The sequence below is a fragment of the Sciurus vulgaris genome, assembly GCF_902686455.1.
Source record: "Sciurus vulgaris genome assembly, chromosome: 12".
Classification (NCBI taxonomy): domain Eukaryota; kingdom Metazoa; phylum Chordata; class Mammalia; order Rodentia; family Sciuridae; genus Sciurus; species Sciurus vulgaris.
Genome location: NC_136473.1, coordinates 111,481,182 through 111,497,025, shown reverse-complemented (window position 1 = coordinate 111,497,025; position 15,844 = coordinate 111,481,182). Strand labels below are relative to the sequence as shown.

Genomic DNA, 15,844 nt, shown 5'->3' with positions numbered 1-15,844 from the left:
GGCTGTGCTTGGGGCAGGGCTCCCTTTCCAGCCTCCCCAGGGCTCCAGGCCTCCAGCCTCCGTGGCTAACCTTGGGTGGCCTCCTGGGAAACTCAGCTGTGTTTCCCAGAGGAAAAATACACAGCCCTGACTTTGCATCTGGGAAGAGATGAATGCTTCTGCTTCTCAAATCAAAAAGTGCAACACACACACAACTCTGAGCATATGGAAGATGTCCGCATCAAAATATCACTATTGGGATTTCCAAAAGTCATTTCCCACTTGTTGATGCACGGAGGCTAGAGGGGCTGACACACCAGCCTGGCTTTGGAAGCTGCAGTCAAGTGACACAAAAGTGTCTCTTTTCCAATCTTGTCCTCAGAGACCATGATGAAAGTTTGCTATTTGCAATTTGGTGCCACTTTTAAAAGATATAACAACTGGACATTTTAAAATAAACGTTTTAAGTTTAATACACTAATTTGAAACAAGTCTGTCACAACTCAAGATGCCACCCCACCTGGGTGCTAATGTTTTCCCATATGATACAACCCCCACGGGCTGGAAAACACAGGCTAACAGCGCAGAGGTGGGTGGGCAGGGTCGGGGGGATTCAGCAGGAACTGCCAGCCCTCTCCACCCTCTGGGAAGAAGAAACGTGCCTGCAGGGTCGGACGGGAGGAAGGTGAGCAGGAGAGTCAGAAAGGGTTGTCCAGGATGTTGACTCTCATCAGGAACTTGTTCTTGTGGACGTCGTGGATGTTCACCTTGCCTGTGGTGATCTTCTCCCAGGAAGGGAGGCTCAGCACTGTCTGAAGCCAGTGGTCCTCGGTGCCCTCTGAGGTGGAGTACCACCACTCCTGGGGGAGAGAACGGCGGGTCGGTGCTGCGCGTCCTGTTCCAGGACTGCTGCACGTCCTCTGGCTGTTCAAGTCCTGCAACTCCGCCAGCTGACTTGTGGCCCGCAGCAGGCCCGGGACACCACCCTTTCAAACACTCACACACGTTCATTCGCCTACCCAACAACACCAAATTCAAGGTGAGGACTAACTAGATTTTTGCTTCAGAGAAGTCCACATTCACAAGGCAGGGAAACAAAGGTCAGGCAAGTGGAACTGGGAAGACAGGGAGCCACGCTGGCAGGACTTGCATGAGGGAGAGGCCACAGGAACTCAGGGGAAGAGGAGGTCACAAACCTGAACCACAGACATGCAGCCCCTTTGCATGGGAGGCCAGAAAGGCTGTGACGGCCACAGGGTCGGAATGTGGGTACGCCCCCAGTCCCTACGTTGGAACTTGACCCCAGGTGATGGCATTGAGAGGCAGGGCCCTTGGGAGGGGCGATCAGGAAGGCCCTGTCCTGGGTGGAATTAGAGCCCTCACACAGGGCTGGAGGGGGCAAAGATTCCTTCCTGCACAGCCACCAAGTGAGGATGCAGCCAGCGGCACCCTCGCCAGACACCAGGTCCAGCACCTTGATCTTGGACGTGCAGACTCCCAAGCTGAGAGCAGTACGTTCCTATTGTTTGTAAGCTGCGCAGGCTGCGCAGTTGCTCAGCAGCCAGAGAGGACCAGGCGGTGACCTCCCACGCCTGGGACAGGCTGGCTGGGGAGTGGCCCCTGGCTTGCTGAGGCCGCACCTGACTCATGTTCAGCCAGCATTTCTCCAGCATGTTCCCCTGGGTCTCCGAGAGCCTCAAGGCTGTTTTCAGGAACAGGTCGCAGTTCTCCCCGTCGCCCATCAGAATGCAGACGTACGCCATCAGGTGGTAGAGTCGCGGGTAGAAGATGGGGCCGGTGGTGTTTTGGGCCACCAGACTCTCTAAGTTCTAAAGGTAAAAGCCAGAATGGTCAAATCAGAATCAGTAAGAGCTCATTGACTACAAAGTCATTTCCTCCACAGAGGGTTCGGGAACGTTTACGTATATAAGCAATCAAGTGGGAAAGTTTATTACAGAGACAAACCTAAGCATTGCAGATGGGATGGTAAATACCAGAAGGAACCGCCAAGGTCCGCCCCAGACCTCGGTGGCCTGCCAATACTTTTCTGCAACAACCTTTTTTTTTGCAGTACTAGAGTCTGAACCCAGGGCCTCACACATGCTAGGCAAGCACTATACCCCTGAGCCACATCCCCAATCTGCAAAAATTAAAAAAAAAAATAAAACATTTAATTCTGGTTATCAAAGCAGTTACAAGTGAGTTATTGAAAATGTTAGGAAGAAAATGCCCGGTTCTGCACGTTAGGAGCTTGGAAGTCACCACGCGGTAATCAAGTAAACAGCCGAACAAGCTGACAACTGCCCAGTTCTTCTCAGACCAGTAGGAGGGGAGAGACACAGGACAGACAGCCACCCCCAAGACTGGAGAGACAGACAGGCGGATGCAGGGCCCTGAAGGCAAGCTGCTGTGGGAGCAGTGCCAGCGCAGAGACCCTGCACTGCTCCTGATGAGTCTCTGGACGGAGAAGAGGCGGCGCAGGAAGCACCAGGTCTGTCTCCCACGCAGACAACAGCCCACTGGCAGTCTGTCAGAACTCAACTCTTGGAACTCTGGAGTCTGTAGAGGCTGTGCGCAAGGGTGGGCTTGGATGGCAAGTTAAAGCCGATTTCGGTCAACTGCAGCACTAAGCACGTAGCAGCTGCCTGTCTCCTGCGCCAGTCCCACAGCAAGCCGCTGTGACACATTCCTTGGGCCACCTGCACAGAACTTGCCGAAACCAAGATGGACAAAAAGGACCCTGCCCCAAGTACCTGGGGTCTGCGCCCCAATCGCTGATTACTGCTTCTGACACAGAGGTACAGTCCCAGAGGCAGGCGGCTGGCAGGAGCACACCTGCCTCCTCGGTCGCGAGCCTTCCTCCCTCTGGAGGTAGGGACAGCCAGGGGACTGAAGGGCCCGGACCTCCCCTCTCTTCAGGCTTCTCTTTCCCCCTTTGAGAGCCAGAAATTAAATACTAGAGCATTCCGAAGCAGCTGCTTATATGCAGAAAATTAGAAAGCGACTGAGTGTGCCCAGGGAAAGGCACAGGCTCAGAAAGACCAGGGAAAAGCTTGAGTGGGCGCTTCATGCTGATCCTGGGCACAGAGACAGCCAGGAACAGAAACAAAGAATAGCCAACCCCGGGAAGGAGAAGCACCTGATATCCAGGGCTGCCACACCGTGAGACGCAGACCTGTAACGTCAGACACAGACTTCAGTCAAAAACAGCTGCAAGAGACAAAGGAGGAGCTTGCACATTAAAAGGAGGTTCCATGCAGTGAGAGGACATTTATGCAAGCCATCAAAATACAGAGCAAGAGCTGGTCCAACTGAAATTCAGACAGCCTACAGGAGGGTGGCTTCGTGACCGAGTCCCAGCAGCAGGAAGATCAGTGAGGAAATGCAGGACTTCACACCAGAGCAGCGCCGCTCACGCAACGTGCTCTTGGCGGGTAGGGCTCCAGCTCTGAGGACGAAGAGTCACGGAGACGGTCGAGGGGACCGGCGCCACAGGCTGCTTGGCAAGGTCCGAGCACAGGGAGGGCTTGGCAAGGCCACCGTTCCAGGAAACTGCCGCTGTCGGCTCTCCTAGGAATCAGGTGTGTCCCTGTAATTATCACACTTATAACTATGCAACTGCAAATCATGTTCCCTGATTGTTGTGATAAGAATTTAACCTCAATGAGTCTGCGGAGATTGGGGGAGGATGAGGAATGCTTTAAAAAATGTACCACTATCACACATAAGTTTGAAAGTGCTGATTTGAGGAGTTCTTCAGAAAACTACAGTTACAGGAACTGCTTCTCCTATGCTACCACAACTGCCCCAGGTAATGCTTTACCAGTAAATAGCCTGACAACAGAACAGATTTGTCCCCACAGTACTAGGACCACCCTACATAGCCTACAAGAGTGGGGGACGTTTATGTTAACCACCCGGAGGGAAAGAAGCAAACAAGGATAAGGACCCACCTCCCACAGATCCACCTCTTCCCTATACAGGAGTGTACAATGAAAATGGTGAATGAATAATTAATATTAATGGTAAATGGATGAATGTCCAGTATTTGTCCTTCCTTCAAAGGCTTGGAAGTCAAGGGCCACCCTGGGAATGTAGGACTAAAGAACAAAGAAACAGCGTACACAAACAACTAGAAAAATATTGTCTTAAAATCAATGCCCTCATTGCGTGTTAACTGGTTATGAGTAGTTTATGCTGGCTTAGGTCTCACGTGTGTATTACAATAGGTAGAGGACAAATCAATAACATAAAGAATAATAGGATAAAATTAGGTACTCACACTGATTGTTTGACAATAAAATAACCTAACTTAGTCTAACTGAGCTTGTTAAGGTAATAGAGTAGACCTTTAAGGTTAACTCAAAAACATAATAATATGAGCTAAAGATTAGTGCATGTTTTGCTTAGCAGTTCAGTAAAATTAGCTTAAAACAAAATGGAGTCATTATGCTGACAACAGGTCTGACACCAGAGGGCAAACAGAGGCCAGTAGGAAGAGAGGAAAATACCTTTCACTGTAATTTGCTTATGTGAGTAACTTTAAGTGGATGTAGAAAGTTGACCTTAATGCACCCTCTCTGTGTTAGACGCCTGCTGGAGAGTGTGGTTAATGACAAATCTTGTGGTAATTTCTCTATAACTTGTATCTCGTTTAATCCTGCTTTACTTAATACTATAAAAGAAGAGCTGAAATAAATCTGAGCAGCACTTGCTTCAAGCCGCTCCAGGGGTTTGTGTCCTTCCTCTGCACCAACTCCACCCATCCTGAGATGCTGGGGCTGCTCCCAGCAGCCACCTGGGAGGGATTTGACCCTAGGGAACTGCACACTTAGAGCCGCTGGTTTTATGCTATGTGTACTGGACCACCACCACAGAAAAGTGGACAAGAAATTCATTTGAAAAGCTTACATTTTGTGAGTTTCACCTCCGGAGGACAGAACAGGTTCTCACAGCAAGTATTGAGGGAAAACAATCCCCCCAGGCTTCCAGCAGGGAAATGCAAAAAGGGGTCATTTTGAAAGACAGCAGAGCACTCTGTTCCAGTGAGGGAGGCGTGCCCTCACACCTTCCTGTAGCCCCTCAGAGAGGCCACGGCCAAAGGTTGAGCCTTGTCATGAGGCGACAGGACCCCTCCCCTGGCAGACACCTTCCACCACGTCACCACAGGCCTACTTACACTGCTTCCTGTAGCTTGAACATCGGGTTCAGCTATCGAGAAAAAGTTATAAGGAGTAAAAACAATTTGAAGAGAAAGAGCTAACATCATAACCAGGAATGGCAGAGAGGTTAGAATTCTGTCTAGGAATTTGAAGCGACTACGATTAATATGGTAAGAACACTAATGGATAAAGTAGAAAACAAAAGAAATATAGACAGAGATGAAAAACCTAAGAAAGAACCCAAAACAAGTGCTAGAGATGAACAAAACAAACAAACCCAAACGCTGTGAAAGAGAGGAGGAAATCCTTTGTTGGGTTTACTGGTAAACTAGGCCCAGCGGAGGAGAGGCTGAACTTGCAGGTATCCCAATAGAAACCTCCGGAATGGAAAAGAGAACAAAGAGGAAAGAAGGCAGAACCGAGTGTCCCAGGCCTGTGGGGGCAGAACAGAATGTGTCCGCGTGTAGGGCAGGCCCCGAATGGCTGTCCGCAGCTCCCTTGCCAAGACTTCCAGCAGGCTGCTTTCAGTGCAGCCAAGGTCATGAACACCTGATCCAGTATATGCACTCAAGGTCACAGACACTGCTTGTGAGCCTGCGCCCACTTACATAACCGGTTGACAATGTGCCTTCTGTGTCTGGCCTGCATTTAAAAAAAAAAAAAGTAAGAAAAAGAAAAAGAAACAGCCTATGGAAACGACCCAGGGAGTTAGACGGAGCTGGCAGGGGCTCAGTGGGGCTGGAGCTGCCACCGCCTCTGATCGCAGAATGTCCACTGTCCCCACTGTGCCTACATCTTCTTCCACCTGCCAGCTTCTGTTTCCCAGGGCCTGAGCCTCCACCCAGCAGTGTGTCCTGTCCTTGCCCAGGCCCCGGTCCCCACACCTTTCCTGAACTCAAAGCCGTGGGCACTTAGCGTGCGACTGCCTTTGTTGCGATCGCAGTACTGCCTGTTGTGCTTGTAACTTCTGCTGCCCTTGGTGTGAGCGAGTTTTATCACTCTGCGGTTGGTGTACCTTCATTTAATCACCTGCTCATTTATCTGCTGGATTAGTCGAGCACAGGTAAGGCGCACTTTCATTAGTACTCAATCCATATCTAAAAGTGAAAATGGCAGTCAACACACCTGTCAGGAGATGCACCTGATATTTGGGGAAAAGAGAAACTTTGAATAAGATGAGTCAAGTGTAAGATGGCCAAGAATCTTTTTTCTGAATGACCTGGAGTAAAGTATATTTCAAATTCCTTATAAGTACTTTTAAGTGATGTTTTATACAACCAAGCGACTTCCAATCGAGTGAGAGCCCGTAGCATGTGGCACAGATCCGAGCCTCGGACACCTGCTTTGTGTCAGGTCACCCTCAAGAGGGCAATGTCTGTGAACATGCCCGTGTTCAGAGGCAGATTCGTAAGCTGGGGAGAGACCCGGAGATGTGTGTGGGAGGAGTGGTACAGAGAGCCCTCACCTGGCGGTGTGAGACCTTCCCACAAAGCAGGAGTGAAAAGACCCCCCGGGACCACGTTTAGAGCCAGGGACCTGCTCTGCTTCCGGATCCCAAGATGCCCAGTTTCTTTTCTTTAACATTTAGCACGTCTAAGGAGGGCACGCGTCTTGATAGCCTGAAAGACTTGGATACAAACTCTCCTTGTTCCTACAGCTCAGAGCACAGCTCGGCCACACCTCACTTCTAGCCTCCTAAGATCCTACGCAGAGATCCCAGCCAGGCCCACCCAGACAGGTGCCTGTCGCTGTGAAGTGGGACGTGCTGCTGGGGATGAACCAAGGCCCAGCACGTGCTAAGCTCCACCCTCTACCCCTGGGCCAAAGCCCCAGCCTCTGGTGTGGGCTCAAGCTATTAAATTGGTGACATAGCAATACAAAACTAACACATCCGTGCTCAGTTTTTATGAGAACAAGGCAAATGCTGACACAAGAAGTTTAGCCCTTCATTCCCTGAGGGGCTTGTCCCCACGGGGCCATAACCCAGGTCTGCTTTGCTCTCCACCCCCATGCTGGGGAATTAAACCCAGGACCGTGGGCAGGCTAGGCAAGTGCTCACCACTGAAGTATATGCCCAGCCCTTTGAAATTTTTATTTTTTTGAGGCAGGGTCTTGCCAAGTTGCAGAGGCTAGCCTCAAACCTGCAATGCTCCTGCCTCAGCTCCTGAATTGCTGGGATGACATGCACATGCCTCCACGCCCAGCTTAATTCGCTCATTCTCGTACACGGTGGTACTTAGTCTAGTACTTGATACATATCAGTTGAATATTTGAAATTGTCATGTTCAAAGACTTGTCAGAGCAATAGCAATAAAATAGTACAGGAAAGTTCTATCCAAGAATGTTCGGGCTACATAATCTAATAATATATCTGCTAGATAAGAATGCTATATTTTGTTTTAAATTTAATGAGAGGAAATTATTCATAATGTTTGATAACAAATCATAACAAATAGAAACGCATATGCACACACATCAAAGAAAACTTGAAAATGATATCTCAATGCATAAAAGCAATCATCTCTGAGGAGCAGGGTTACAGGCAATTTGTATTCAAAACATCACTATAAATAACTGTCTAATGTAAAGTCTGCAGCAGAAAGCAGCTGGCCTGCAGGCAGGTAGGATGCAGAGGAGGAGGGACAGTGCCCCCAGGCCTCACCTTGAGCAGCTCCACCCCGCTGTCCTGGGCCGTCTCCGACTGTTCTTCAATTTGCTTCTGCAGGTAGAGAACCTGCCCCTCCAGGTACCTGACAACTCCTTCATAGTAAAGAACTGTTGGGGTTCTCTGTGACACCAGGTGTTTGGCTCTGCTGGAAAACACGTGGAACTCATCCCACTCCTGAAGCCTGGCGTACCTGCACACCACAGGGAAGGGAGGAAATCAGAGCCACTCTTGGGGGCTGGGGCTCACATCCTGCACAGCAGTTTCCGGGCACAGGTTCCTGGGGCCTCTGTGGGCCTCCTGCCCGGAAGCACAGGAAGTTGTGCGCCACCAAGCCGGGAGAGGATAGAATTCACTGGGGATCTGAGATGAACTGGATCCCCAGGAGCACCAGGTTATATTAACCACCATCTATTTTATTGTTTGGACTCTAAAACAATGAGACAGATCAGACCCAGAGCTATAAATTCTGTGCTTGAAAAAACTGCTCCCGTTCCAAAGACTGGCAGGGCCAGCACCACTCAAAGTGGTGGAAGCAGACTGGCATCCTCGGTTTCACCTGGGCTGCCCTTTTAACAGTGAATTCTCAGGTCCCAGGTGTACTGAACAGACAGGCTCTGAGGGGGGCCAGGACTTTGACTTAACAAGTGTTCCAGGTGATTTTTTTTTTTTTTTTTTTTTTTTTTTTTTGAGGCAGCGTCTTGATATGTTGCTGAGGTTGGCATAGGTGTATGCCACTCCGCCCAGCTCTTCCAGGTGATTCTTAGGCCCACTAAACGTGACATGCATTGACCCAGGACACAATGGTGGAAAGAACTCTTTAGTCAAAACAGAGAAGAAATCAGGATGACATTTGGACTATCGTTGAACTTCAACCCACGTGAGCAGGTGAATTTGACTTTGAAAGTTAATTGGCAAGGGTAATTACTTTGGGGATTTTAAGTTCTCCCAAGTAATTTTATAATAAGAAGGCATTTCTATTCAAATTTGAAGCTTCTCTCTTTTGTGACATTTCATATGAGTCTCCATGTTGTCATTGACTCTCATCTCAAGACCTTTGATGAGGATTTGGACAAGGAGGCTGCGTGTAGCTGAAGGTAGATGGGAAATATACTGGAAGGACTTTCAGCCTGCGGGATGGTCACTAGAATTTAAGTAACATTTGGTTCTGACTCATTTTGGAGGCCAGCTCATCATTGGCTGCGGGTGTGGCCATTGCTGGAGACTTGCTTGGCTAAAGGCTTAGCAGGCTGAGGGGGCTGAGCCTGGGTTCAGGGGGAGTGGGCCACAGAAGAGTGCTTCTTTCCTCCCATCTCCTTCCATGTGAGGGGTCTCCACAGGGGAAGCCCAGGTCTACGGCCCCGCTTCCCTCATCCTCCAGCGAGAAGTGCTGTAGTTGGCTGACGGTCTGGGGAAAGAATGAGTGGAGTGCACCTGGGTCCCTGTCTCTGTCCGTCCTCCTGAGAGCCAGGGCAGCGGGCCAGTGCATGGTGTGCATCTTCTCTGCACAGGGGGAAGAGGCTTGCCTCCACCAGAGAGGCCTGCAGTTTCCAGGGCTGCCTGCTGCTGAGGGTGCCCCGGCCTGGGGCCAAATCCTCCAATATCTGTTCCATCAACATTGTTTACATCTGACCCCACATGGGTGGGTTCAAGTGGGTTCAGGTGGGCAAGCACCACCCTTGACTGATCCTGGAGGCTTTGCCCTCCCCAGAAGCAGTGTAGCAGCCCCTCGTTACCCTTGGGGGTGTGGCTCCAAGACCACCCTCCCCCCACACAGGCTCTGTGGGCCGCTCAAGTGCCTTACAGCCAGGATTGGCACTTAAGATAGGCACCCCCTCCCGTAGACTTAAAGTCACCTCTAGAGGTCTTAGGATACCTACTCCAGTGTCATGCCAAGTTAAATAGTGGTTACAGTGTATTGCTTAGGGAAAAGCGACAAGAAAAGAATCTGCATATGTGCAGCACTCACACAATTCTGCCACGGCCCCTGACCCGGGTCTCTGTCTGGGTTCAGTTGAATCCACAGACACAGAACCAGGGACACACAGGCCGTTGGGCTATGTCCTTTCCTGTTCCCTTGTGATGTGGGTTGTAGCAGGTGCTCCCTGCACTGGTACAACAGAGACTGCCACTTGTTCTGTCCTTGGTTGCTGGTGATTGAACCAGAGGGCCCCTCTCTGTCTCCCTATGGACACTCTGCAACACCCTCAAGCCCACTCGGTATTAGCTGTATGGCTTTTGCTTTCTTTTGGAAAGACTCCCTGAAGCACTCCTCGGGGGACAAGGTTCCCCACCCTAGGACGTAGCGACCAACGCACTGTTACCAGATAGCCACACAGGAGTACAGTCCCAGGAGGATCCCACTCTGGAACTTGAGAATTCTGTTGTCCTCGTTTTGGTATATGAATTCCACACATTCTTCAAATGTTCTGTAGACAAAGCCTAAAAAGAGAGGGGCAGGAGAGCACGGCTGGAAGGGGCTGCATTCGTCTTGCCCCCGTAGAATTCTCCCCACGGAGAGAGTAGCTCTGATTCCTTGAGTCCGAAGGGTCCCGTGGATGCAAGAACCACAGTACTTGCACTCCCTGGTTTGCCAAGTCCCTGTGATCGGGGACGGTTTAGGGAGTCCCGTGCAATTGCACAGCACAGACCAGGCAGGAGCGGAGCTTGAACCCACCCTTCCCGGCCTGCGCGCAAGGAGTGGCCTTGGTGTGGCCTCTCTGCCATGCTCCCCCGCCAGCCTTTCCCTACTGGAGCGTATGTGCACCCCTTCAAAGTCGCTGTGCAGGGCATGAGGCCCTGGTTGGTCCTGTCTGTTGGACTGTGCGCTCGGGGCTGCCCAGTGCTGGCCCTTCAGGGCCGTCAGGATCCCCAAGGGCGGTCGGTGCCTGCCACGCTGGGCATTAGCAGCCCAGTCCTCCGTGCTAAAGCACCATGTCTCTAAATACACCCTAGTAAACAGGAAGCACTCCTGGCACAGGGTGCTTGGCCGGGCGCACCCCTCACTTGGCTCACGTGCAAACTGGGCTGAGTTTAACTGACAGCGTAGGCCAAGCCTCCTCCAGATGAGACTCTCTCTTCCTGCTCCTGCACAAGCTGGGCACCTGCCAGATAGCTCCTCAGCCCAACCTCCACCTCTGCATCCCGTCACATCCACCCGGCCTGAAAACATGCAGTCTCAAGGCCTCGGCCCTGAAGGCCGCCTCCCTCCACCAGCCCAGGGACCTTCGATCCCCAAGCCGCACTTACCGGAATAGAGCATGATGTCCAGACAGACAAAATAGAAGAACGCCTTGCTGAAGACGTGCTCTTCCGCCACGGAAAGATCCCACAGCCAGCCCAGCACCTGGATCAGCTGCTTGTACCTGTGAAACAGAGAAGGCAGTAGGATCACCAGGTGGTGGGCGGGGAAGAAGTGAGCCCCGGTCTGGCCCTGGTCCTGCCAGTAACTCCAAACCGAACACGACTCTCGCAGACCCGAGACCTCAAAAGCCACTTCTGCTCTGGAACAAACCCAAACCACCAATGCTTTTTTGGTTTGTTTTGCTTTGCTCTTTAAACTGGTTTTCATAGATTCTCGATACCAGGGTGACCAGAGTCAGGCCAAGCTGGCCTCCCCTCCTGGATGTTCTTCTCTGCGTTTTCCTTCCCGTAAGACTTCTCCATTTCCCTCCACCTGGCAGAGCTAAAGGCCCCGAAATAGAGATGATCAGTCTCCCGGCCAGAGCGACCAAATTAGAGATGATGCCTGTGAATGAATTCTGTCAAACACAGTGGTATCCCTGGCCAAAGATGGCCACCAACTGGGCCACGTTGCTGGGAACCATGCTCCCTGCCCTGCCCTATGGGCCAGGATAAAAAGGAGCCCAGAACATTCAGCAATATGGCTTCCTGACTTTGGAAAATAAATAGGCCTTAAAATAAGTACCTGCTTTTTAGGAAGAGAGATTTACAAAGTCTGCAGAGGACCAGATGGTGTTTGTTGGGATTCCGAAGCAGTGACCACAACTTATGGGCTCGAGAGCCTGGAAGAGAACAAGCCCAGTGTACTCAGGGCACTGTCGGTGTCTTCGTTCCCCTTCCTGCCCCACCAGCCGTTACCTAACTCGATGGCCAAGTCCAGGTGGCCCATCGTGTACTTGATGTAGGCTAGCCGGCCAGCCACGTAGGCCACAATCTCAATTGCCCCGCCCTTAGCGGGAGGTGTACGATCTGCTCCATGGCCATCATTTCATACTTGAACCACATGCCCTGGCAGCCAGCCAGCTGGTGGTACAGCGAATAGTCCAGGTAGGCGTTAATGATCTGAAACGGCAGCAGGCCGGAGACAGGGGCAAGCCTGAGAGGCCCAGGCCCAACCCAGCACACCACCTGGCACCTCCAGTGAACCTGGGGTTATCAAGCCCGGGGAATGGTGCTGGTCACGGGCCAAAGTCATAGGCATCCATACAGAAATCAGACCGGGTTTCTACCGCCTGTTTGCTGGGGTGTCCGCAGCAAGAATCATGGCCCTTCTTGCCTATGGCCCTTGAACAAAACCTAAAATGTTTCATTCCCATGAAAACATAAAAGCAACAGCTTATATATTAGATAAATGAGTGCAGGGCAGGAGCCTGGAAAGGTCTTTTAAAAGAGAATCACCCTCTAACCTCCTCCCTTTTCGCCCTCATTCTTGAGTGTATTGAGCATGTTTCCAGAGGCAACCTGTGTGAAGGGCTGCGCCAGAGTAAAGGTGCGAGCCGGTGTAAGAGATCCAGTTACTCCTGAGAAACCAGACCTTAAGCTATGTGCCAGGGTTTAATACAACGCCATACTTCTCGTATTTTGTTTGTTTTTTGGGGGAAATAGAGTTCCTTTAAAAAAAATTAAAAGTTGCCAGGCACAATGCTCCAGTTTGTAATCCAGAGGCTGAGGCAGGGAGAATCTCAGTTCAAAGCCAGCCTCAGCAAAAGTGAGGCACTAAGCAACTCAGTGAGACCCTGTCTCTAAATAAAATACAAAATAAGGCTGGGGATGTGGCTGAGTGGCCAAATGGTCCCCGAGTTCATCTCTGTTACCCAACCCCTGCAAAAAATGTATCATGCATAGTGCTGCATGCTTGTAATCCCAGTAACTCAGGAGGCTGAGGCAGGGAGGACCCCAAGTTCCAAGCCAGCCTTAGCAACTTAGCAAGACTATAAGCAACTTAGTGAGACCCTGTCTCAAAATAAAAAATAAACATGGCTGGGGATGTGGCTCAGTGGTAGAGCGCCCCTGGGTTCAATCCCTGACACCAAAAATAAATCAATAAATGAAGAATATGTCAATATGTAACATGCCTATTACTTTTACTTTAAAGTATTTCTAAATTGCCACAGCTTTCGTTTTATGATGACATCAACAGATATAACTCATAGAGAAAAGCATTGGGGATCCTTGATCGTTTTAGAGTGTGAAGTGATCCTGGGGCAGGAGTTGGAGAACTGCTGAGAACCTTCCAGTCAGAGAGTCTCTGACATCCTCCTGACTTGGAGTCTGGCTGGCTTTCCCCAGGCTTGGCTCTTCAATGAGACTGGGAATGTAAAGGGCACCTAGGAAGCACCCTACCTGGAAATCGTTCTGCGTTTCCAGCGCAGAGTTCACCTGCATCACAGCCGCCAGGTGGCCATAATACTTGTAGTGGAAAAAGTAATTCAAGCTGTAGATCCGCCAGAGCAAGGAGAAGCAGGTGGTTTGCCGGTAGAGTTGGGCCAGCCTCTTCTTCCTGGTAAGTAAAGTAAAACATGCTGTGCAGGAGGAGGTGCAGTCCTCGCGCGGGTCGGCCCCTTCGCGGGCCAGTCGGTTCTACAAAGCACACTTCCCTGGAGGAAAAACGTGGCCCACGATGTCAACTGGCGAGATCATTCAGGTGAGGCACATTCTGGGTAGGGTAATCGCTAGTTAGGGCATGGATGTCATTTACCACACCTGAGTCTGGAAGGACAGCCTTACAGGAAAGGAAGGCATAACGGACCCCATCACTCAAGCACGCCACGCAGCTAGAAGGCATGGTGCTCAGTGCAGGCCACCCGCCCCCGCCAGTCAGTGCCCGCCGTTTCCTGCACACACTCCGCGATCAGGCCGGTCTCTGCTCCCTGGAGCCAGGAGCACAGCACCCATCACATTCCACCATTTTTCCGTGGAAGGCAGAGGGCTGGGCAGCGAACACCAGTGCCCGAGGTGACCAGGGAGGATGAACGCCCTTCCACAAGGGGTTCCTTCTGGGTCCCAGGCCATGTCACCCTCTAGGCATGTGACAGAAACAAGGGCCAAGACGTAACCAAACCAAGAAAACAAAGCTAATTAGGAATATTCTCAAAAGGCATGTTTTAAAACAAAGATGAGAAGGAAGGGAGAAAGATGGTGCAGATGCGAAGAATTCCAGGTCCTTGTCCTCAGACGCTGAAGACAGGGCGATACCTCCAATGCCGGGCTTAGGAAGAGGAGGTGTCCGGCTTCACCTCCACCTGGGGGGGACTGTAAGGCAACAGCACCTGCCGTTTCCTCCCTTCCCAGCACTTTTCTGCCTTTTCCTCCTTGTGCAGGTATTTCTCATATCCTGTTATAAAATGGGGTTGCCAACTAGGGTTGTTCAGTTCAGCAAATGATCATACAGGATGCCCAGGTAAGCTTAAATTCTGTTACAATGCCTATGCCCTAAGTATCTCATGTCTCACACACACACACACTTTATCAGAAATTCAGGGTGTGACTGGGCATCCTGGACCCTGCCTGGCAACCGCTCCCTTCTTGCCTCTCAGAGATCCCTGTTAAGCTTCTGCCTCTCCTCCCTGTCTCCAGGAGACCACCTCCACCTGCAAAGGAGCTCAGCTCTCATCTCATTCCACCCTGGGATCCCCCACATTTAAGGGGCCACTTTGGAAGCTGGGAAAACAGTTTCGGTGGGACTAAAAAGAGCTGGAACCAACCTGGCCGTGAGAGCATCTTAGGCAGAAGTTGCAGGAATATTGGCTTCGGGTCTCCTCCCAAAATGGAAGAGACGTTTGTCATTAGCTCTCCAGACTAGCACCAAGCGGGCAGCCCCCTCGTATGAACTGCCAGTAGGTGGAATATGTTTAAGACTCTTATCATGGAAAACTGTCAAACCTGTACTTGGCAACAAGAGTAACAATCAGCCACGTGCACTCAACACCCAGCTTCAACCACGGCTGACATTCTTACTCACCTGCCTTTCTACCCACTGTTTCTCTTCCCCCTTACTATGTTTTACAGTTCTTTTTTTTGTAAAATTTGCATCCACTGAAATGCACAAATCTCTTTTTTAAAAGAAGAGTTTAAAATTATAGTGCATTTTGCTTTCTGTGGACTGTGGTTTATAGTGCTGTGTTAAAAATTAGTTTTTGAAAATTTTTTTATTCTTTTTGGTTATACAGGACATTTGTAGAATGTATTTCGATATATCATACATACAAGGAGTATAACCCCCCATCATTCTTGTGGTTGAATACGACGTGGAGTTTCACTGGTCGCGTGTCCTACGTGAACATGGGAAGTTCTGTCCTATTCATTCCACAGTCTTTCCCATCCCATCCCCTCTCTCTTCCCCCCACTCTGCCCTGTCCAATCCGGTGAACTTCCCCCTTTTCTGCCCCACCTGCAGTCTGTCCTCCCCAGTGGTAAGTCAGCATCTACACATCAGAGAGAACATTGGGCCTTTGTTTTAGGGGGATTGGCTCACTTCACTTAGCATAATAGTCTCCAGTCCCATCCATTTACCTGCAAATGCCATTATTCTATTCTTCTTTGAGACTAAGCATATGTGGTACATGTACATTATCCATTCATATGTTGAAGGGTATCTAAGTTGGTTCCAGGGCTTAGCTATTGTGAATTAAGCTGCTATGAACACTGATGTGACTGTGTCACTGTAGTATACTGATTTGAAGTCCTTTGGGTATAAACAGAGGAGTGGGATAGCTGGGTCAAATGGTTCCATTCCAAGTTTTTTGAGGAATTCCATACTGCTTTCCAGAGTGGTTGCACCAATCTGCAGTCCTAC

The 15,844-nt window shown here is 50.4% G+C and overlaps 1 protein-coding gene across 1 annotated transcript in view; it reads right to left on the bottom strand.

The window, feature by feature from the left end:
• Positions 1-355: 355 nt before the first annotated feature.
• Positions 356-15,844, bottom strand: part of ADCY10 (adenylate cyclase 10) — a 56,207-nt gene continuing 40,718 nt past the window's right edge. Inside the window, 9 exon segments of the mRNA XM_079106574.1 lie at positions 356-839; positions 1,620-1,808; positions 7,804-7,999; positions 10,131-10,248; positions 11,056-11,171; positions 11,735-11,831; positions 11,908-12,003; positions 12,006-12,111; positions 13,393-13,549. Of these exon segments, the coding sequence (XP_078962700.1) occupies positions 678-839; positions 1,620-1,808; positions 7,804-7,999; positions 10,131-10,248; positions 11,056-11,171; positions 11,735-11,831; positions 11,908-12,003; positions 12,006-12,111; positions 13,393-13,549 (1,237 nt within the window). The 3' untranslated portion in view covers positions 356-677.